General features: G+C 43.2%; 2 protein-coding genes across 2 annotated transcripts in view; both read right to left on the bottom strand.

The window, feature by feature from the left end:
* Positions 1-3,260, bottom strand: part of LOC110489000 (mitogen-activated protein kinase kinase kinase 5) — a 36,754-nt gene extending 33,494 nt beyond the window's left edge. Inside the window, exons 1-4 of the mRNA XM_021561532.3 lie at positions 2,635-3,260; positions 2,318-2,457; positions 1,446-1,633; positions 1,014-1,182 (exon numbers count right to left, since the gene is read on the bottom strand). Coding sequence (XP_021417207.3) covers positions 1,014-1,182; positions 1,446-1,633; positions 2,318-2,457; positions 2,635-2,965 — 828 coding nt within the window. The 5' untranslated portion in view covers positions 2,966-3,260. The remainder of the gene's footprint in view (positions 1-1,013; positions 1,183-1,445; positions 1,634-2,317; positions 2,458-2,634) is intronic.
* A 4,639-nt stretch (positions 3,261-7,899) lies between these two features.
* On the bottom strand, positions 7,900-21,958 carry LOC110488991 (smad nuclear-interacting protein 1). Its single transcript, XM_021561519.3, has 4 exons — positions 21,639-21,958; positions 10,404-10,527; positions 9,609-10,225; positions 7,900-9,175 (listed from the first exon to the last, which is right to left on the bottom strand). The coding sequence occupies exons 1-4, from the start codon at positions 21,803-21,805 to the stop codon at positions 8,896-8,898; spliced, it is 1,188 nt and encodes a 395-aa protein (XP_021417194.3). The 5' UTR covers positions 21,806-21,958; the 3' UTR covers positions 7,900-8,895.
* Between the last annotated feature and the right edge of the window lie 196 nt (positions 21,959-22,154).

The following is a 22,154-nucleotide window of genomic DNA, read 5'->3' as shown; positions in this document are numbered from 1 at the left end:
GGTGAAAATCTTAGCTCTGTCTACATTGTTCTTTTGCATTGTATAAATTGTTTATAACATATATATTGAAATAGGTTATGCAGGCTATAGCAAAGAAATAGGCCACTCGGCATGGCTCTGCTGTGGGTTGCCCGGGCAGCTCTTTACTGCTTGGTGCCAATCAAGTTGAAATAGGCTATACCTTGTCTGTCACGTCACGATGTCATCACCATCAACGATGGCTGTCAATCAGCTTCGATATCCAATACTATCATAATATCAGCCAACCCCTACTAGACAGTGTTCTTGCCTACAACTGAGACCCCGATAAGATGAGTTTATTTTTTTTTACTTAGAATGACCATGGAGGGCTGCCATCTAATCATTGTTAGCATTCAATCCCCTTTATATTGGTATTTGTGTTCGCAGACAAAGAGCATTAATGTTTCAATGAAGGCAACCGTCATACAAAAACAGACAACCGTCATGCAGACTGTAGATCCGCCACACCAACACACAGGTTTTAAAGGTAGATTCAGCGATGCTTGTCGTAAACTGTAGAGTCGGGCCAATTTCCACAAAAACAACTAAAAGTATGAGCACAAGGCTAAACTTCTCAGCAATTGTGGTCCTGCAGCTATCACATTGCAGCAGTTACTCTGTGCGAGTTAACTGTCTTGCATCACGCTTATCTGCAACATGCGTGGTTCATTCTTCTGCTCGTGGTAACGTCATATCGCCGATTCTCTGTTTAAAACACCACAAAAGCATTCCACAGCCATAAAAGTGAGCCCATGCCCAAATATATACTGCCCAAACACAACAGCCAGCATAACATAAATAAGGGCAGTCTTGCCACTGGCAAACACAGTACCACTGAGCCCTGAGTCATGTTCATTAGGCAACAAATAGTAGGAACTACCTGGACTTGTCCAATAAGAAGCGCTCATTTTCATTTTCCATTACACAAAGCTTTGCTACAGTGTAACCTAATAAACATGATCCAGGTCCCTCGCTCCAATAGCTAAGCCCACCTGGACATCCCGGTAGGACAGCAGTAGGTTCATGATGATGTCTGGGCTGAGCAGCTCCACCGTGTCAAGGCGCTTCTGGATGCGACCCAGCTCCTGACTCAAGTCCTGGCCACTGAAGCGCTCCCGGGCTGTGCGGATCTCATGCCGGATGGACTCCCGGAAGTACTCACTAATAAGAGAGACAGTTGTACCCTTACGCAAGGCACTTAGCACCTGAAACTGCTCTTGATCCAGAGGCATATATTGTATACAGCACGAAAGACTGATAATTGCTAACTGAAAGACATTTGCAGATGGGCAGTCTAGACATTTCCAAGTGTAACCTTGTACTTTATTTGCCAAGCAGTTTGGTTGAGCAAAACTAAGTGAAAAACACAAGGGAGTCATAAGGGAATAATTAGACATGCAGCGGGGGTAGCATGACATGCTGACCTGGCATGAACGTGCACATTATCCAGCAGTTGAATGAGCCTCTCTACCAGTGGGGTGAGGAGGGGTTCCAGTCGGAAGCTTGGCTGCATCAGTTCTTTGATGCCGTTTAAGAGGGTCGCGTCGCAGGCAAACACCTTGCCCTGTGGCAACACTACATACGGGATGAACGTGTAGCTCCCACACTGCTCCTGAGGGAAGACACACATACGGACATTAACATACAAGCTCTCACACACACACAAGCATTATCTATATGCAGCATACATAAACATTTTATGACGAAAGCCCAGCACACTATTAGCGAACAGAAACATACACAATATTCACTTTGGTACCACTGTGTTAACATGTGTTCAAATATTAGGATTTTTTTTTTTGCTTAATTAACATAAATGAGGTTATGAACACTGTTCCATTGTCTTATCCATACCAGAGTGGTATCGTGCTTTAATAGCGGTGCTGCTTTAAAACACACAGATCTACTAAACACACACATCCGCTTGATAGGTCAAAGGAAATCCATTGACCTATAAACCCATAAAAGACTGCAATTCAACCTTTGTTCAACAAGCCAGAGAAAACAACCCTAGGATCAACTTATATCAGAGAAATCAGGGCTAAAAATATGTCGCAAATGTTTTTGTTTTTTTAAGTACAGCAGTAGTTATTGGCAATATTAGCAACTGGTGGTGGGATTGTTGTGGCAATGGAGGGGACATCTTTATGGCACTGTAGCCTGCTTCTTCCAAAATGTCACACCCTAATCTGTGTTTACAACCCAATTTCCCCCCAAAGTGAGCTGGCAAAAGGCCAACTTGGTCCCTTCCTCAATCATTTAATAGTTGTAAACTCTCACGATGCCCTGGGTGTACCTTGAGTGCTTCCAGGTCACTGTCCTGCTTGTGACAATACAGGATGATGTTATTGGTCATGCTGAAGCTCTCTCTTACACCCAGGTGATAGAAGAGGGACTGCTGGCAGTAAGTATCACTCATTTCCACCACTGCCACATCTGTCAAAAGAGAAGGGTCAAATTGGGTGTCGAAATTCAAAAACACCCGTTCAGCGCAGGTACGCACTTAAAATACCTGTGTGCAGAACACACACACACACTAACTTGTTGGCCAACAACACTTCAGAAGAATTAGGTCGTGTGTGTGGCCAAGACAGTCGGCATGACTATACTTGCCTGCATTGTAGAAGATGTCAAGAATGTCAGTTGTCCCAAGCGATATTCGCTCGAAAGGAATGGTTTTGAACACCGCGTGCGTTTCCGCGCAGGCTTCTTTCACGGACTTCAGTGACAAGTTATCTTCTGTCTGTGGCAGGGATGCATCCTCAGTGACAATGTATGCAACAGCAACAGCCCTAGTCCGGCTCCGGGGGGAAATAATGTGTTTATTCGAGGTGCTGAGTTCAATAGCCAAAGGGTCCTGCCATAAACTTCCAGCTGATACCCAAACAGGATCCTTTCTCTTAACCTCGTGCAGACTCATACGCCTGCGTTCGGTGGTATACATTTCTCCAAATATTCAAGAACGCATATTCCAGTGTTGAATACCCTTCATAGACAGTGCAGCTCTGTTCTTGCAAATTCCCCAGGTGCGTTTCGTCTCGCCCCCGTTTCCAGTGACATTCCGCGAACTGTTCCATAATCTCTACACGTCTTTAACCCCTCCCATATCCCCGGTTGCAATGCACGATTTCGTTTTGCGTGGCTCGGTGCACCCGGTCGGCGTAGTCTTTATATTTTAGACCATTCCATTGGTCCTTAACTGATTCTCTACTCACCAGGGGCACCGGGCCATGCGAAACGAATTTGCCCCATGTCTAGCCCAGATTAACTGTTCGATTTAGAGAGGCTCTTCTACGACCTCTGCTGACTACGTAGTGGTGTAGCCAGAAATTCGTTGGTGGGTGAGCCTGCAGAAATGTTGCTATGTGGTAGAGAGATACATTTGTCGTTTTATAGCTCATCTCATGCTATTCTACACATTTTGCAATGAGGCTGAGAGAACATAATTCAGTTTGTTACAAAAAAAAACATAACATCTTACTAACGAAGTGCAATGCTTGCTATGAATTCTACCTGATGGTGTTTGCATGCTTAGGTACAAATACAAATAATGTCCTGTTTGGAACACTGACATGTAAAGAACATAAAAATATGTTTGGGTGATTGGGTGGGTCTAGGCTCCCCAGTGGGTGGGGTATGCTGATGATTCAACCATACACGCATCAGCAACCACAGCTAATGAAGACACTGAAACCCTTAACAAAGAGTTGCAGTCTGTTTTTGAATGAGTGGCCAGTAATAAACTGGTCCTGAACATCTCTAAAACTAAGAGCATTGTATTTGGTACAAATCATTCCCTTAGTTCTAGACCTCAGCTGAATCTGGTAATGAATGGTGTGGCTGTTAAACAAGTTGAGGAGACTTAGATTGTGAACTGTCATGGACAAAACATATAGATGAAATGGTTGAAAGACGGGGAGAGGTCTGGCCGTAATAAAGAGATGCTCTGCTTTTTTGACACCACACTCCAAAAAGCACAGCTCTGACACACACACTTGTCCCACCAGACATGCCACCAGGGGTCTTTTCACAGTCCCCAAATCCAGAACAAATTCAATAAAGCGTACAGTATTATATAGAGCCCTTATTGCATGGAACTTCATTCCATCTTATATTGCTAAAATAAACAGAAAACCGGGTCTCAAAAAACAGATAAAGCAACACCTCGCTGCACAACGCCTCTCCCCTATTTGACCTAGATAGTTTGTGTGAATGCATTGATTATGTAGGCTACGTGTGCCTTTTAAAACGTTTTATGTCGTTCTGTCCTTGAGCTGTTCTTGTCTATTTATGTTCTGTATTATGTAATTCTGTATTATGTTTTATGTTTTGTGTGGACCCCAGGAAGAGAAGCTGCTGCTTTTGCAATCGCTAATGGGGATCCTAATAGAATCCCAAATAAACTCAGCAAAAAAAGAAACGTCCTCACACTGTCAACTGCGTTTATTTTCAGCAAACGTAACATGTATAAATATTTGTATGAACATAACAAGATTCAACAACAGAGACATAAACTGAACAAGTTCCACAGACATGTGACTAACAGAAATGGAATAATGTGTCCCTGAAAAAAGGGGGTGTCAAAATAACAGTCAGTATCTGGTGTGGCCACCAGCTGCATTAAATACTGCTGTGCATCTCCTCCTCATGGACTGCACCAGATTTTTCAGTTATTGCTGTGAGATGTTACCCCACTCTTCCACCAAGGCACCTGCAAGTTCCTGGACATTTCTGGGGCGAATGGCCCTAGCCCTCACCCTCCGATCCAACAGTTTCCAAACATTCTCAATGGGGTTGAGATCCGTGCTCTTCACTGGCCATGGCAGAACACTGACATTCCTGACTTGCAGGAAATCACACAGAGAACGAGCAGTATGGCTGGTTGCATTTTCATGCTGGAGGGACATGTCAGAATGAGCCTGCAGGAAGGGTACCACATGAGGGAGGAGGATGTCTTCCCTGTAACACACAGTGTTGAGACTGCCTGCAAAGACAACAAGCTCAGTCCGATGATGCTGTGACACACTGCCCCAGACCATGCCGGACCCTCCACCTCCAAATCGATCCCGCTCCAGAGTACAGGCCTCGTGTAACGCTAATTTCTTAGACGATAAATGCAAATCCGATCATCACCCCTGGTGAGACAAAACCGCCACTCGTCAGTGAAGAACACTTTTTGCCAATCCTGTCTGGTCCAACGACAGTGGGTTTGTGCCCATAGGCGATGTTGTTTCCGGTGATGTCTGGTGAGGACCTGCCTTCCATAATAGTTTGTAGGTCAAACCATTCGGACGCATTAGAAGTAGTGCTGCCACCTTCACCACAGATGCGGAAGGGTGATATCTGCGGAGCCGTCGGATTAAGACGCAGCCCATGCAGAAATATATAATTTTTAAACAGGATTTTGATGGGGATTTTTATATTATGTTAATTTGGTTTCCGCAGGGCCGTGGAAATTGTATAAGGGTTAATATGCCATATTTGGGTAAAGAGCCCCATGTTTAATGGTATAGTCCACAGGGAGGGGACATAGGTATAAAGGTACCTGTGAGCTGGAAATATGCTATGTAATAATAATCTGCTATGTGAGCTGTGTGGGAAATAAATTACTTAAATGACCGAACTGGACAACATTTTACCGTTGGTGCTACAGTGCATTTCCTCTAAGTAGACAAGCAGCTCTACTATGACACAAACAGTTACTGAGCCAGGCACCAACTATAGCCTGGTATACCCCAACCTGCTGTTGGTTTAGTAGGGTAGGTCTGATTAAGGCTTAAGTTTTCGATTTAGAATTAAATCTGTATTTTGAGAGTCTGTTCATATTGTAAATATGTAAACATTGTGTACAAATTGTGTAAATATTCATTCATTTGATTCCGTCATTCACCAGGAACCACCTTTCACTGTTAATAAACTGGACACTCTTTTGCACCTGATCCTGCTGCCTCCTGCTACTTACTGCATAAAAGGCTGCTTCAACATCCAGTCTCGACAACAGCATCAGAGAGAAAATGTGTCACTTTCCAAGCTAATATCCTGCAATTCTACACATTTTGCCATGAGGCAGATAACAAAATTTTGTTTATGTTCCAAAAACATTTTAAGGGGAATACAAGAAGTACTGAGTACTATGGAGCCTCCAAGACCCATGTTGCCCAGGGTTAAGAACATACATTGTAGAATAAAGGCGCTAGGCTATGTTATAGTTTTCATTGTTATTTCTAAAAATATTCTTCATATCGACAATAATAGTGGAATGAGTGTTTCACAATATTATTTTCCCCAAATATGTATTAGGGCCACACAAAATTGCATTTAATGGTAGAGCGTTGTTATTGGTCAACAAAAGACTACTAACTATCTCGTTATCAACATGACTGAGTTTCCATTAGGTTCAATAGACAGGTTAGCTGACGTCGCAAAAACGATGTGGACGCTTACAAGGGGCAGAAGGCAGTGTGTTATGGTTCTGGATGGCCAGAGAGCTAGCAACAATGTCAAGAAACTGCCATTTGGTGAATCTTTAGTGGCTCGTTTCAGCTCATTTGATGTCTTATTTGTAGGTGTTTTGACTGTCACATCTATGCTAATATGGCAACAAAAAAAATGCTATCTATCTAATGTAAACCTAACGATGTATTTGAGAAACAAGTGCTCATTGTTCAACTTTGTGTTTTCAATAAACATTGGAGATGGAATGTGTTAACAAATAATGTCAAAAATCTACGCCAACCCCGTGTTTTGTCCCATAGTTGCGCACTTCCTTTTCTTTTGCTAAACAATCAATCCCCAAAGTAAGATGCCAAAAGTCAAAATTGGCTACAAAAAAATAGGTCAGGGTTTAATTTAAGGTTAGACATAAGGTTAGCATTGCGGCTGTTAGGGTTAGGTTTAAATTCAAATGTTAGAGAAATTGTAGAAATAGGCGGGGTTTATGACTTTGTAGTTATAGAAATGAGTGACGACCAATTGACTGGGGCCAGCAAATCTCGTCAAATTGACTGGGGCTGAGCGATTTCTACGTTTAACATTTGCTGGCCCCAGTCAATTTTGACAATAGATTTGCTGGCCCCAGTCAATTATGACAATAGATTTGCTGGCCCCAGTCAATTTTGACAATAGATTTGCTGGCCCCAGTCAATTATGACAATAGATTTGCTGGCCCCAGTCAATTTTGACAAGAGATTTGCTGGCCCCAGTTGTTGACCAATAAGGCTGCACCATTAGAATGCAATTGTGTCTGCCCACAACCTTTTGGGGGGAAAATACTATCACTGTATATATTAAGGACATTTAAGGACTTGTGAAATTATAATACAAAAATATTACATCTAGCTCCTTTAATATTATTAAATTGCATTACACCCTCAACTTATTCGACAGATACCGGTCCTTGGCCAAAATGCATTTTGTAATATTCATGCAATTTTTTATCTTGCAGTACCTCCGTAGCCCACACTGAGAGCCGCCAGGGGTACTCAACTCTTAACCTACGAGGTCCAGAGCCTGCTGGTTTTCTGTTCTACCTGATAATTAATTGCACACACCTGGTGTCCCAGATATAAATCAGTACCTAAAAAAATGCAGTGTGGTCCAGAGTTAAGTTTGAGGGGTCTACGTGATACTATTACTAATGATATGACAGAAATGTATGAGAAAATGTTACACACAACGCAGGCGAGGCTAATAAAACTGAAATAACCATGGTTATCAGAATTTTGGATACATTAGTTTGTAGAAGTTGCAACATTTACCTCTGGTTTATCACTTGATATATGTGGCTTACTGTAAGGTTACGATGGTTTTACTTGACCATACAGTAAACCAAAGGAATGGCAGATTTAAACCTGAACTACGAACAAACATCAACAAAACTAAGTCTTTCACAACCTTTATGTACAATACAAAACATCTAAAATGGAACTACAATGTAGATGATGTCTGAAAAAGTAAAAAAACAAAATTGTCTTTGTAGTAGGAATAGTCATGCTTTACAGTGTGGTATGATTTTTCTCCAGAAACCTCCATAGCCTAGTCAATTCGGTGGTAAAGACCGGACAAACGAGAATACACTGCGATACACACGTTTTTCCTACATCACAAGAAACACACATTTAAAGCAGATACATATACGCCTATGCTTTCTTTGCAACTTGCAATGCTCAAACCCAAATACAGTACACCATATGATGAATCCAGCATTCACATTCAATACATCCAGTGTATTTACAGTTAAGGTCTGGATATGGTCTATTGCTGAAGGCTAGCCTTACTTTGTATTCAATGTTGTATTCCAAAAATATAATAACAAAATATTTATTTTGTCAAGGAACTTCTTTCTGGCATTTGAGCACTTGTGTTGAACGTATGCAGTCAGATATGGGGGGGGGGAAATCAACCACACTACTGATCTTATACTAATGTCCTGAGAATAGAGAGTACTGAGACCCGGTTACTGCAGGTTAAAGCAGGTTTCTATGACCGCCAAATAGAGACCACACCGACTTCTCCTACCCCTTTTTTTATTTGTTCTGTTAACCCGGAAAGATGCTTAACCCAACACGCCATCATGTCAGGTCATTGTTCCATTCATGTTTTTAAAGAGATGATGGTCAACAGGTGGCAGGCATCGGTGAGAACATTATTTTCCCACAATACACTTGATGGGATAATCTGTGCCACTGTCAGAATACTTGAAATAATGTGCATTTCCCCTTCCTTGTTTCCCTGAGGTAAGCACATATTTATAAGTGACTGAATAGGTTTAACTAAGCAAAATCCTATTACTTTCAACAATCCAACCAATTAAGATCTGTGATTACTTCAAAGGAAAGTAGGACGGAAAAACGCAAGTCAACTATTCGAAAAGACTCAGAGGTCTTGCATTTCCTCATCCAGGCCCTCGTCCAGGCCCTCGTCGTCTTCCTCCGCCCTGGCGTCCACCTCGGCCGTGTCGGAGAACTCATGCAGCAGGACGTACTCGCGGCTACTGAAGCCAAACTTGAGCACGTCCTTCTCCTTGAGCTCGTAGTAGCGCTGCGCCTCGATGCGCTGGTTGTTCAGGTAGGTGCCATTGCCCGAACCTAGGTCAATGATGTAGGGCTTCACCCGCCGCCCGCCAGTTCCATCCGAACGCGTGAACTCCACCAGCCTGGAAATCAGCAAACACAGAACTACATTACCCAAAGGTTGAAAGTGTCCCAACTCAGAACTACATAGCCTAGAGCAGGCCTGTCCAGGCCTATCCAACACTGTTCCTGGAGAGCTACCGTCATTGAGGCTTGCGCTCCAACCCTAATGAATCAGGCTAGTTACAACTGGGGTTGAAACAAAAACCTACAGGTGGGCAGCTCTCCAGGAACAAGGTTGGAGAGTCCTGACCTAGAGATTGAAATCACATAAACCCAACAGAACTGCATTAACCAGATGTTAAGTGTCAGACTTCAACAAAATGTTGGGAAATGATGTAAGATGGGAAAATGGCATAATTTCAAAACATAGAGATGATTTTCGAAGGATCAGCAGCTAAAATAATGTCATCCCGAGGGCCTGATTTGAGCAACCAAGTGATTGTCAGATCTCACCTGTACTGGAACACTGCGTGCTGTTTGGAGCAGGAGGGGTGGTCGATGGGGATATCAGCAATCTTCCTCTGCCGCCCCATCAGGTAGGCACTCTGCCTGTGGACGTACATGACCGGGAGCTGCTCATCGTTCTTGAAGGGGTACAGTCGCCATCTGCGCTTAGGGATGCGAGCCTCGGGGGGCTCGTTGTACTTGATCACTTCCCCCCTGAACGTGTTGGTATCTTCCGTGAGCGCACCAGACAGTTCAAAGTTGGGCTTCTCTTTATCAACTGGGGGGCTGTCTTTGCCCTCGCCCCCCTCTTGGGTACCTTGTCCGAAAGCTTGCCCCTCGCCGTTGTTCTCCTCAAACCGGTGCCGGTTGTCCCGTCGTTGATTGTCATGCTGCTGTCTCTCAGCCTGCTGCTCCTGGAAGGAGCGGGATTCGCGCTCTCTGGGCCTGTCCCCACCTCCACCCCGCTCTCTCTCAACTCGTTTTCTCTCCCTGGGTCTGTCAGATTCTCTGGGTCCGTCAGCCTGCTCCCACCTACTTCGCCGCACTGGTGGCTCCGAGGGCTCTGGTTTGTCATTGCGGTCACGCCTTCTACGGTCATCGGCACCGCGGTGGTCATCCTGCTCCTATAGGGGAGACAATGGGACAGGAGATAAGGGAATTAGCCTGATTCCAGAGTCAAGCATGGGGTCAAAATGAGTTGGTAAATTGTTACTATTTAAAGAAGACAATTGCTGCATTAAAATTGTACATGAATGCATTTCCCCAATTGTTACATTTACTCATAAGTAGTGGCAGAATCACCCGCTTTATTTTGACATCGGCACTGCGGGGAGGGCTTCGGCTCCTGCCGGTGTTTTTGGGCGATCTGTCTCGTCTTCCCAACGCCCTTCTACCTGGCGAATGACCTTTTGTCCTGGGTGGCGATCTAGTCAATCAAATCAACAAGGAAACTCTTTAAAACCAATAGTTGAGTAATTTAACACCAAGGTTAGCTAGCTACAACGGACAGCTCCTACTGGATTCTTCTCTGAGCGACATCTGACAAATAATTCGTAATACAGGGTTTGACATACAGGATGATCGCTGGCCTAGGGAGTCAATCATCCCTGTCAATGGCCTGCTTGGGCCAGTGAAAAAAATATATTGTAATAATGCTATTTTCAATCTGGGCTATATAATTGATGAAAAACAGAAATTCCCAAAGCTGTTACTTCTTCATGTATATTATTTATTACACGCATCGCACACACAGCCTTTGAGAGGAATATAATCTGTTGGGCAGCAAGAGGATGCAGCTCTCAACTGGTTGTCACGTAGAGCAGCTCACAGAAGAACGACAGCAGTAGGGAAGACGTCTCAATTTATGATAACTACCAGAAAAAGCTAAGGCAACAAATGGGTATGCAAACCAGGTATTTAAAAAGTTTGGTCCGAAGTCATGGTTAAATCCCTGCGATGCGCAATTCAGTCATCATGATTTGTTTGAATGGACATCTCTGAATGCTTACCTAAAAAAAAAGTTTAAAAATTACAATAAGGACTGCTATGTAGATTAGAGGTCAACCGATTATGATTTTTCAACGCCGATACCAATTACTGGAGGAACAAAAAAGCCGATACCGAAAAAAATATATATATTTGTAATAATGACAATTGCAACAATACTGAATTAACACTTATTTTAACTAAATATAATACATCAATAAAAATCAATTTAGCCTCAAGTAGATAATGAAACACATTCAATTTGATTTAAATAATGCAAAAACATTATGGAGAAGAATGTAAAAGTGCAATATGTGCTATGTAAGAAAGCTAAGGTTTAAGTTCCTTGCTCAGAACATGAGAACATATGAAAGCTGGTGGTTCCTTTTAACATGAGTCTTCAATATTCCCAGGTAAGAAGTTTTAGGTTGTAGTTATTATAGGACTATTTCCTTCTATACCATTTGTATTTCATTAACCTTTGACTATTGGATGTTCTTATAGGCACTTTAGTATTGTCAGTGTAACAGTATAGCTTCCGTCCCTCTCCTCGCTCCTCCCTGGGCTCGAACCAGCAACACAACGACAACAGCCACCATCGAAGCAGCGTTACCCATGCAGAGCAAGGGAAACAACCATCCCAAGGCTCAGAGCGAGTGAAGTTTGAAATGCTATTAGCACGCGCTAACTAGCCAGACATTTCACTTCGGTTACACCAGCCTCATCTCGGGAGTTGATAGGTTTGAAGTCATAAACAGCGCAATGCTTGACGCACAACGAAGAGCTGCTGGCGAAACACACGAAAGTGCTGTATGAATGAATGTTTACGCGCCTGCTTCTGCCTACCACCGCTCAGTCAGATTATATGCAACACAGGACACACTAGATAATATCTAGTAATATCAACCATGTGTAGTTAACTAGTGATTATGATTGATTGTTTTTTATAAGTTTAATGCTAGCTAGCAACTTACCTTGGCTTACTGCATTTGCGTAACAGGCAGTCTCCTTGTGGAGTGCAACGAGAGAGAGGCAGGTCGTTATTGCGTTGGACTAGTTAACTGTAAGGTTGCAAGATTGGATCCCCCGAGCTGAAAAGGTGAAAATCTGTCTTTCTGCCCCTGAACAAGGCAGTTAACCCACCGTTCCTAGGCCGTCATTGAAAATAAGAATGTGTTCTTAATTTACTTGCCTAGTTAAATAAAAGGTGTATAAAAAAAATATAAAAAAAATAAATAAATAAATTATTAAAAAAAAAAAAAAAATTAAAAATCGGCAAAAACTTGAAATCGGCCCTAATTAATCGGCCACTCCGATTAATCGGTCGACCTCAAATATAGATCTACCTGGCAGAATGATATGATGATTTTGAGCAATTGGGTCAGCATTTGTTTTGCAAACCCTGGCATCAAATTTAGGCTACACTGTACAGTAGAGAAAGACCACTAGCCAAACAACTCTTGGCTAGGTGTGCAATTGAATTGAAAGGCAACTACACCCTCCCCCAAAATCACTTATGAAGTCTGGGAAAAAAATGTAGTCCCCTGATGTGGTTTATGCATTGTTTGGGATGTAGAATGTCAAATTTAAAAAAGTGTGATTTTGAGAGTGAAACCCTGACAAAAATAGGAAACTCAGAAACCGGGAATTACAAATCTGGGAAATGGAATTTAGCAAAAGATAAAAGATTTTATAGGGTCCTTTAGCCTGCTGACTGTTCAAAATCACTAACAATAACAACCTGAGATTACGATAAGATTTTTTCCCTCTAAATCAATCAATGTAAACATTAAATTGTCAAGTTAAAATGCTATTATTAGTGTACTTGCTAGGCCGGCAAAATATGTATACAATTACCTGATATTGAAATTATGCGCACATTATCCTTTTTCACGTGAGATCTTGGCCCGGGACAGTATATCATTTTTCCCCATTTGGGCCAGTAGCTTTCAGTTGGCACTGGGCCGGTGTGCCACTGGCAAATGTACCATTTATAGATAGTCCGATTAATCAGACTAACACAGAATTAATGGCTATATACAGCCTGAAACTAATGACTGCAAAATCATGTAAAGGTTCCTTAAAACTAATTTTACCTCGTTCCGAACCATATACCTATCGGCTCTCTAAAAAGTTGGGTAAACAATACCTTCCTGTGGATATTTTCTCAAATTGGAGAAGATGAAGGACAAACCACTCAGACAACCAGTAATGTTTAAATGTAATTTTATTAAACATTCTGGAGACATTTGTTTCAGACTGTGTACCAATTAACCATGTATTACTGCCTGATTAATCAGACTAAACACATTCAAGGCCCTCCCTCGTCCTCCGTTGGGCAAATCCGACCATGACTCCATTCTCCTGCTTCCTGTTAACAAACCAAAGCTCAAAAAGGAAGCACCTAGTGATGTGCTCAATATAGAAGTGGTGGGAGCAGGCGCAAGGCTACAAAGCTGTTTTGCTAGTACAGACACTCGTGATGTGGCAGGGCTTGCAGGCGATAAGGGATTACAAAGGGAAACCTAGAGTAGCCCTACGATGCAGAACTCCCAAACAAGCTAAATGCTTTTCATGCTTGCTTCAAAGAATAGAGCACTGTGCCTTGCTTGAAAGTCCATTTTTACAGATGACTGTGATACAGCTCTCTGTGGCTGATCCGAGCAGAATGTTTGAAACAGGTTAACAATCACAAGGCCAGAATACCAGGGCACGTTCTCAAAGCATGCGTAGACCAGCTGGCAGTGTCTTCACAGACATTTTCAATATCTCCTTGTCCCAGTCTGTAACCCCAACATGTTTCAAGCGGAATACCATTGCCCCTGTTCCCAAGAGATTCAAGGTAGCCTGCCTAAATGACTATTGCCCTGTAGCAATCACATCTGTAATTATGAAGTGCTTTGAAATGCTGGTCATGACACACATAAACCCCATCACCCCACACACCCTAGACCCACTACAATTCGCATACCGCCCCAACAGATCCACAGACGGTGTCATCTCAATTGCATTTCACACTGCCCACTCCCACCTGGACAAGAGTGGAAATAATTATGAGAATGCTTTTCAAAGACTACAGCTCAGTGTTCAACACCATAGTCCACTCCTTGCTCATAACCAAGCTAGGGGACCCAGTGACTGAACCCCTCCCTCTGCAACTGGATCCTGGGTAGGCAACAACAACTCCGCCACGTTAACCCTCAACATGGGGGCCCCTCAGGGGTGTTTGCTTAGTCCTCTCCTGTACTCCCTGTTCACCCACACAGCTGCATGACCGTGCACGACTGCAACACCAGTATCAAGTTTGTTGACAACAACGCTGGTAGGCCTGATCACCGACGAGTCAGCCTACAGGGAGGCCGTCGGAGTCTTAGCAGAGTGTGGTGCCAGGAAAACAACCTCAACATCAGTAAGATCAATGAGCTGATTGTGGACTATAGGAGAAAGAGGGGAGAGCATGCGTAGTTCCTTGGCGTCCACATCACCAAGGACTTAACATGGTCCACACGCACATCCCCAGTCGTGAAGAGGGAACGGCAGCATCTCTTCCCCTTCAGGAGGCTGGAAAGATTTGGCATGGGCCCTCTGATCCTCAAAAAGTTTGACAGGCTGCATCACGTCTTGGTATGGCAAATGCACCAACCCTTGAGCACAAAGCACTTCAGAGGGTGGTGCGGACAGCCCAGTACATCACAGTCAGAGGAAGGCTTGAAAAATTGCCAAAGACTCCAGCCACCCAAGCCATAGACTATCCACTCTGCTGCCGGACGATCGGCTCTCAGACAGCATCTACCCCCAAGCCATAAGACTGCTCAATAGCCAGTTAAATGGTACCAGAACTATCGGCATTGACTAGCTTGCACTGGTCCTATGCACACTCACTAGACTACATACACATTACACTGACACTCCGACAGACAATACAAACTCGCACACTTTTACACTCATCATTTGCTGCAAATGCTGCTCTGTTCTTTATTTTACTCTTATTATCAATCTTGATACCTAGTGACTTTACCGTCTTCATGTGCATATCTAGTAGAGGTCGAACGATTATTGGAGGACCAAAAAAGCAGATACCGATTAAAAATCTGCCAATTTTTTTATGACAATTAATTAATGACAATTACAACACTTATTTTAACTTAATATAATACATCAATAAAAATATATTTAGCATCACATAAATAATGAAGCATGTGCAATTTGGTTTAAATAATGCAAAAACAAAGTGTTGAAGTAAAAGTACAATATGAGCCATGTAAAAAAGCTAACGTTTGAGTTCCTTGCTCAGAACATGAGAACATTTGAAAGTTAGTGGTTCCTTTTAACATGAGACTTCAATATTCCAAGGTAAGCGGTTTTAGGTTGTAGTTAATATTGTATGTATAGGACTATTTCTCTCTATACCATTTGTATTTCATATACCTTTGACTATAGTATTGCCAGTGTAACAGTATATCTTCCGTCCCTCTCCTCGCCCCTACCTGGGCTCGAACCAGGAACACATCTACAACAGCCACACTCGAAGCAGTGTTACCCATCGCTCCACAAAAGCCGAGGCCCTTGCAGAGCAAGGGGAATAACTACTCCAAGTCTCAGAGCGAGTGACGTTTGAAACGCAATTAGTGCACACCCAGCTAACTAGCTAGCCCTTTCACATCGGTTACACCAGCCATTAGGCTGATAGGCTTGAAGTCATAAACAGCGCTGTGCTTGCGAAGAGCTGCTGGCAAAACGCACAAAAGTGCTGTTTGAATGAATGCTTAGGATCCTGCTGCTGCCTACCATCCATCGCTCAGTCAGACTGCTCTATCAAATCACAGACTTAATTAAAGCATAACACAGAAATACAAGCCTTTGGTCATTAATATGGTCGAATCCGGATACTATCCTTTCAAAAACAAAACGTTTATTATTTCTGTGAAATACGGAACCGTTCGGTATTTTATCTAACGGGTGGCATCCCTAAGTCTAAATATTATTGTTACATTGCACAACCTTCAATGTTATGTCATAATTACATACAATTCTGGCAAATTAGTTCGCAATGAGCCAGACTGCCAAAACTGTTGCATATACCCTGACTCTGCGTGCAATGAGCACATACTTATCCCAAGATGGCATAGCAGTTCAGACATATTTTTGTCCTCGTTCTGTCGTGTATATAAATATATAGATATATTTACAACTTTTTTTTTTTCCACATACATTTTTAATTTTCCAAAAACTCATCTTCAGAACACTCTCCTGCAATCCGCTTCACCAATTTATATTTATATAAAAAAGTATTATTTACCTCAGATCTGTAATCCTCCGAGAGGCTAGCCAGAAATTAGCCAGAAGCTAGCCGGGAGCTAGCCAGAAGCTGGTCCAGAAGCTAGTTAGCTTATTTACTGGCTAATCATTAGTACTCAGCTAACCACGGTTTGTGGTCATCGGCTGTCCTTTGGCTCGAGAATCTATCGCCAGTTTTGTACGGCGCGGTGCAGCGCAGCGCGGCTCGGAACGGAACATACCGGATTTCGGCCGCTGGCTCTGGACATCCATACCTGGATCTCACAGCTAGCTAGCTGCTATCCGTGTGACTATCGGCTTTCGTCGATTCCGGAGCTAACATCAATTGTTCCGGAGCTAGCCAGCTGAAGAGTTCCATCAATCACTCCTGGGCTGCAGTCACCTATCCGGACCCGTTTTGCTGCCTATGCGGAGCCCCACCGGGCCTTCACAGTTGGAGTGCCGACGTTGTCTACCCGAAGGAATTGTCCGGCTGGCTCCTCCGGCGCAACGTTGCCTGGGCGCCCATCTGCGGCCTGCTAGCCGTTGGCTATCTTATCGGCTGCTATCTGAATAGACAATCGGACAATTTGTATTTTATTTGTATTTATTTTTCTTCTTGGGCCTCTAACTATATCTATTGTTTTTATTTTTGTTGTTGTGTGATTTGGATTAATCCCCTCTACCACACGGAAACCCACTAATCTACTGACGGAACGCAAGAGTTGGCTAATAACAGACCTCCATTCTATACTAGCTTGCTCCTATGCTAGCTTGCTACCGATTTAGCTGTCTAAATCGCCGTGACCCCCAACCAACCTCTCCACTCACTGGACCCTTTTGATCACTCGACTGAGCATGCCTCTCCTTAATGTCAATATGCCTTGTCCATTGCTGTTCTGGTTAGTGTTTATTGGCTTATTTCACTGTAGAGCCTCTAGTCCTGCTCATTATACCTTATCCAACCTATTAGTTCCACCACCCACACATGCAATGACATCTCCTGGTTTCAATGATGTTTCTAGAGACAATATCTCTCTCTTCATCACTCAATACCTAGGTTTACCGATGTCATTTACAAAATAGCCTCCAATACCCTACTCAACAAATTGGATGAAGTCTATCACAGTGCAATCCGTTTTGTCACCAAAGCCCCATATACTACCCACCATTGCGACCTGTACGCTCTCGTTGGCTGGCCCTCGCTTCATACTCGTCGCCAAGCCCACTGGCTCCATGTCATCTACAAGACCCTGCTAGGTAAAGTCCCCCCTCATCTCAGCTCGCTGGTCACCATTGCATCTCCCACCTGTAGCACACGCTCCAGCAGGTATATCTCTCTAGTCACCCCCAAGACCAATTCTTTCTTTGGCCGCCTCTCCTTCCAGTTCTCTGCTGCCAATGACTGGAACGAACTACAAAAATCTCTGAAACTGGAAACACTTATCTCCCTCACTAGCTTTAAGCACCAACTGTCAGAGCAGCTCACAGATTACTGCACCTGTACATAGCCCACCTATAATTTAGCCCAAACAACTACCTCTTTCCCTACTGTATTTTATTTATTTATTTATTTTGCTCCTTTGCACCCCATTATTTTTATTTCTACTTTGCACATTCTCCCATTGCAAATCTACCATTCCAGTGTTTTACTTGCTATATTGTATTTACTTTGCCACCATGGCCTTTTTGCCTTTACCTCCCTTATCTCACCTCATTTGCTCACATCGTATATAGACTTGTTTATACTGTATTATTGACTGTATGTTTGTTTTACTCCATGTGTAACTCTGTGTCGTTGTATGTGTCGAACTGCTTTGCTTTATCTTGGCCAGGTCGCAATTGTAAATGAGAACTTGTTCTCAACTTGCCTACCTGGTTAAATAAAGGTGAAATAAAAAAATAAAAAGAGAAATGACAATTTCACCTGGTTAATATTGCCTGCTAACCTGGATTTATTTTAGCTAAATATGCAGGTTTAAAAATATATACTTCTGTGTATTGATTTTAAGAAATGCATTGGTGTTTATGGTTAGGTACAGTCGTTTTTTGCAAATGCGCTTTTGTAAAATCACCCCCCCCCCCCCCAGCGTTGCATTGATTATATGCAATGCAGGACACGCTAGATAAACGAGTAATATCAACCATGTGAAGTTATAACTAGTGATTATGATTGTTTTTTTTTTACAAGATAAGTTTAATGCTAGCTAGCAACTTACCTTGGCTTCTACTACATTCACATAACAGGCAGGCTCCTCGTGGAGTGCAATGAGAGGCAGGTGGTTTGAGCATTGGACTAGTTAACTCTAAGGTTGCAAGATTGGATCCCCCGAGCTGACAAGGTGAAAATCTGTCGTTCTGCCCCTGAACAAGGCAGTTAATCCACCGTTCCTAGGCCGTCATTGAAAATAAGAATGTGTTCTTAACTGACTTGACTAGGTAAATAAAGGTATAAAAAAAGTTTACATTTCTATATCGGCGCCCAAAAATACAGATTTCCGATTGTTATGAAAACTTGAAATCGGCCCTAATTAATCGTCCATTGTGATTAATCGGTCGACCTCAAATAGCTCGTACCTATGCACAATGACCTGGTACTCGCTGTACATATTGTCAAATAAAATAACTGTTATTCCTCACATGCGCCGAATACAACAGGTATTGTCAACCTTACCATGAAATGCTTACTTACAAGCCCTTAACCAACAATGCAGTTAAGAAAATATTTCCTAAATAAACTAAAGTATATATACACTGCTCAAAAAAATAAAGGGAACACTTAAACACAATGTAACTCCAAGTCAATCACACTTCTGTGAAATCAAACTGTCCACTTAGGAAACAACACTGATTGACAATAAATTTCACATGCTGTTGTGCAAATGGAATAGACAACAGGTGGAAATTATAGGCATTTAGCAAGACACCCCCAATAAAGGAGTGGTTCTGCAGGTGGGGACCACAGACCACTTCTCAGTTCCTATGCTTCCTGGCTGAAATGTTGGTCACTTTTGAATGCTGGTGGTGCTTTCACTCTAGTGGTAGCATGAGACGGAGTCTACAACCCACACAAGTGGCTCAGGTAGTGCAGCTCATCCAGGATGGCACATCAATGCGAGATGTGGCAAGAAGGTTTGCTGTGTCTGTCAGCGTAGTGTCCAAAGCATGGAGGCGCTACCAGGAGACAGGCCAGTACATCAGGAGACGTGGAGGAGGCCGTAGGAGGGCAACAACCCAGCAGCAGGACCGCTACCTCCGCCTTTGTGCAAGGAGGAGCACTGCCAGAGCCCTGCAAAATGACCTCCAGCAGGCCACAAATGTGCACGTGTCTGCTCAAACGGTCAGAAACAGACTCCATGAGGGTGGTATGAGGGCCCGACGTCCACAGGTGGGGGTTGTGCTTACAGCCCAACACCGTGCAGGACGTTTGGCATTTGCCAGAGAACACCAAGATTGGCAAATTCGCCACTGGCGCCCTGTGCTCTTCACAGATGAAAGCAGGTTCACACTGAGCACATGTGACAGTCTGGAGACGCCGTGGAGAACGTTCTGCTGCCTGCAACATCCTCCAGCATGACCGGTTTGGCGGTGGCTCAGTCATGGTGTGGGGTGGCATTTCTTTGGGGGGCCGCACAGCCCTCCATGTGCTCGCCAGAGGTAGCCTGACTGCCATTAGGTATCGAGATGAGATCCTCCGACCCCTTGTGAGACCATATGCTGGTGTGGTTGGCCCTGGGTTCCTCCTAATGCAAGACAATGCTAGACCTCATGTGGCTGGAGTGTGTCAGCAGTTCCTGCAAGAGGAAGGCATTGATGCTATGGACTTGCCCGCCCGTTCCCCAGACCTGAATCCAATTGAGCACATCTGGAACATCATGTCTCGCTCCATCCACCAACGCCATGTTGCACCACAGACTGTCCAGGAGTTGGTGGATGCTTTAGTCCAGGTCTGGGAGGAGATCCCGCAGGAGACCATCCGCCACCTCATCAGGAGCATGCCCAGGCATTGTAGGGAGGTCATACAGGCACGTGGAGGCCACACACACACTACTGAGCCTAATTTTGACTTGTTTTAAAGGACATTACGTCAAAGTTGGATCAGCCTGAGTGTGACTCCAAATCCAGACCTCCATGGATTGATAAATTTGATTTCCATTGATAATTTGTGATTGTTGTCAGCACATTCAACTATGTAAAGAAAAAAGTATTTAATAAGAATATTTCATTCATTCAGATGTAAGATGATGTTATTTTAGTGTTCCCTTTATTTTTTTGAGCAGTGTATATTATACATTAACAATATCAGATAACAAAAATGAGACTTTATACAGGTACCGAGTCAATGTGCAGGGGTACAGGTTAGTCAATGGTAGCGCTATTCTATTTTATTCCTCCTTACCATTTCATTTTTAAACTCTGCATCAATGGGAAGGGCTCGTAAGCAAGCATTTCACGGTAAAGTCTCCAGTGTGTAACAGTTTTATTTGAATTCTAGCTAGCTCTCACTGTTTCCAGTCAACTAACATTAAATGAGACTTAGCTAGCTAATTGAGGGGAAACTAGGCAGCATTCTGCTTTGATCCCACAGTTCAGTCATTTACTTTGCACACTACCAACTCATGTGAACTAGGTACAATCCTGACACCGTTTTAACGTTTAGAAACGTCAATAATCTTCACTTCCCATACGTCTTTGAAAACATATATGGGAGTTATCCATCATCAGAGAGAAAAAACAAACAATTAATCGAACCGTTTTGCAGATCCATTCGGCTATGGTAGCCTCCACCCGATATAACTACACTTCCCGAGTTACGCTTACACACAGGTGTTGGGATGGAGCATGCTAGCTAGATAGCACAGGTGGTCGGTAGCCTCGTCTTCCGTAAACTAGCACTTTAACATGGAGATATTTCAGTGTGGGAACACTAACCTTAACCCTATCAAGGCGTGTATCAATTTAACATTGTTTTTTTTTTATTAAATACAAAAAATAAGGTCCTTATACTTCCAAAGCCGCACCGCCAGCGACGCGTTCCAAAGACGCATTTGTCCAATGACTTGTGTAAAATGTAACAGAGTCATGATCAAGGGATAATTGAGGACTGACGTTAACGTTCCAAGACTAACTCATAACAATGACGCCTGCTGGTTAGCTAAATGGTTAACTAGTTGCTATTATTGATATTGTGTAAAATCATGGACTTGCAACCGCACTGTGTAATTTGTGCTCGCTAACTACAATACCATACACCCATGAAATCAGGCTAGCTACCTGCTCGTTCGTCTCCTCTGTAGCGGTGGGCTTGGGCTGCCGTTGGACCCCGAACTCGAGTGGCGTGATCTCTGGGGCCTAGCAGGGCTCAGTTTCTCTTGTTTGATTTTCGGTTTTGAGTTCCGCACAGGGGATTTCACTCTTTTATGTCGTCTCTCTTTATCCATTATGAAACTCAACCAATCGTTGTTAATCGACTAAATAAAGGGCACAACGAATACATATGTATAAAACGTGAACAACAAACTCCACTGCAAACGCTGAGAAAGTTTTCCTATTGTGCGCAAGGAAACGCGTTTCCACTTCCGGCAGAACGCTTTTTATATTTTTCACCGTGGCTATAGACCACAACACTTTAGTTCCGTTGTAATATTGCAGACCTATTCTATTATATTTACAATGAGGTAATGCACCTACAGATGTTATAATTAAATGTACTTAATTTTCCTGAAACAACTCTAAATCATGCCTTCGAGCAGCTCGGAGAGGTTAGTGAGTCGCGCATGGAATTAAGTT

The sequence above is a fragment of the Oncorhynchus mykiss genome, chromosome 2 (genome assembly GCF_057628025.1).
Source record: "Oncorhynchus mykiss isolate SJ-2025 chromosome 2, ASM5762802v1, whole genome shotgun sequence".
NCBI lineage: Eukaryota > Metazoa > Chordata > Actinopteri > Salmoniformes > Salmonidae > Oncorhynchus > Oncorhynchus mykiss.
This window is presented reverse-complemented; position numbering and strand designations above follow the sequence as displayed.

Bases quoted from the DNA above. Each gene is read 5' to 3' on its own strand.
- LOC110488991 (XM_021561519.3), bottom strand. From the start codon at position 21,805: ATGGATAAAGAGAGACGACATAAAAGAGTGAAATCCCCTGTGCGGAAC. The intron at 10,528-21,638 runs GTAGCTAGCCTG...TTGATTGACTAG, and splicing joins CAGAGGAGACGAACGAGCAG to ATCGCCACCCAGGACAAAAG. The intron at 9,176-9,608 runs GTGAGATCTGAC...GCTGATTTCCAG, and splicing joins CACGCAGTGTTCCAGTACAG to GCTGGTGGAGTTCACGCGTT.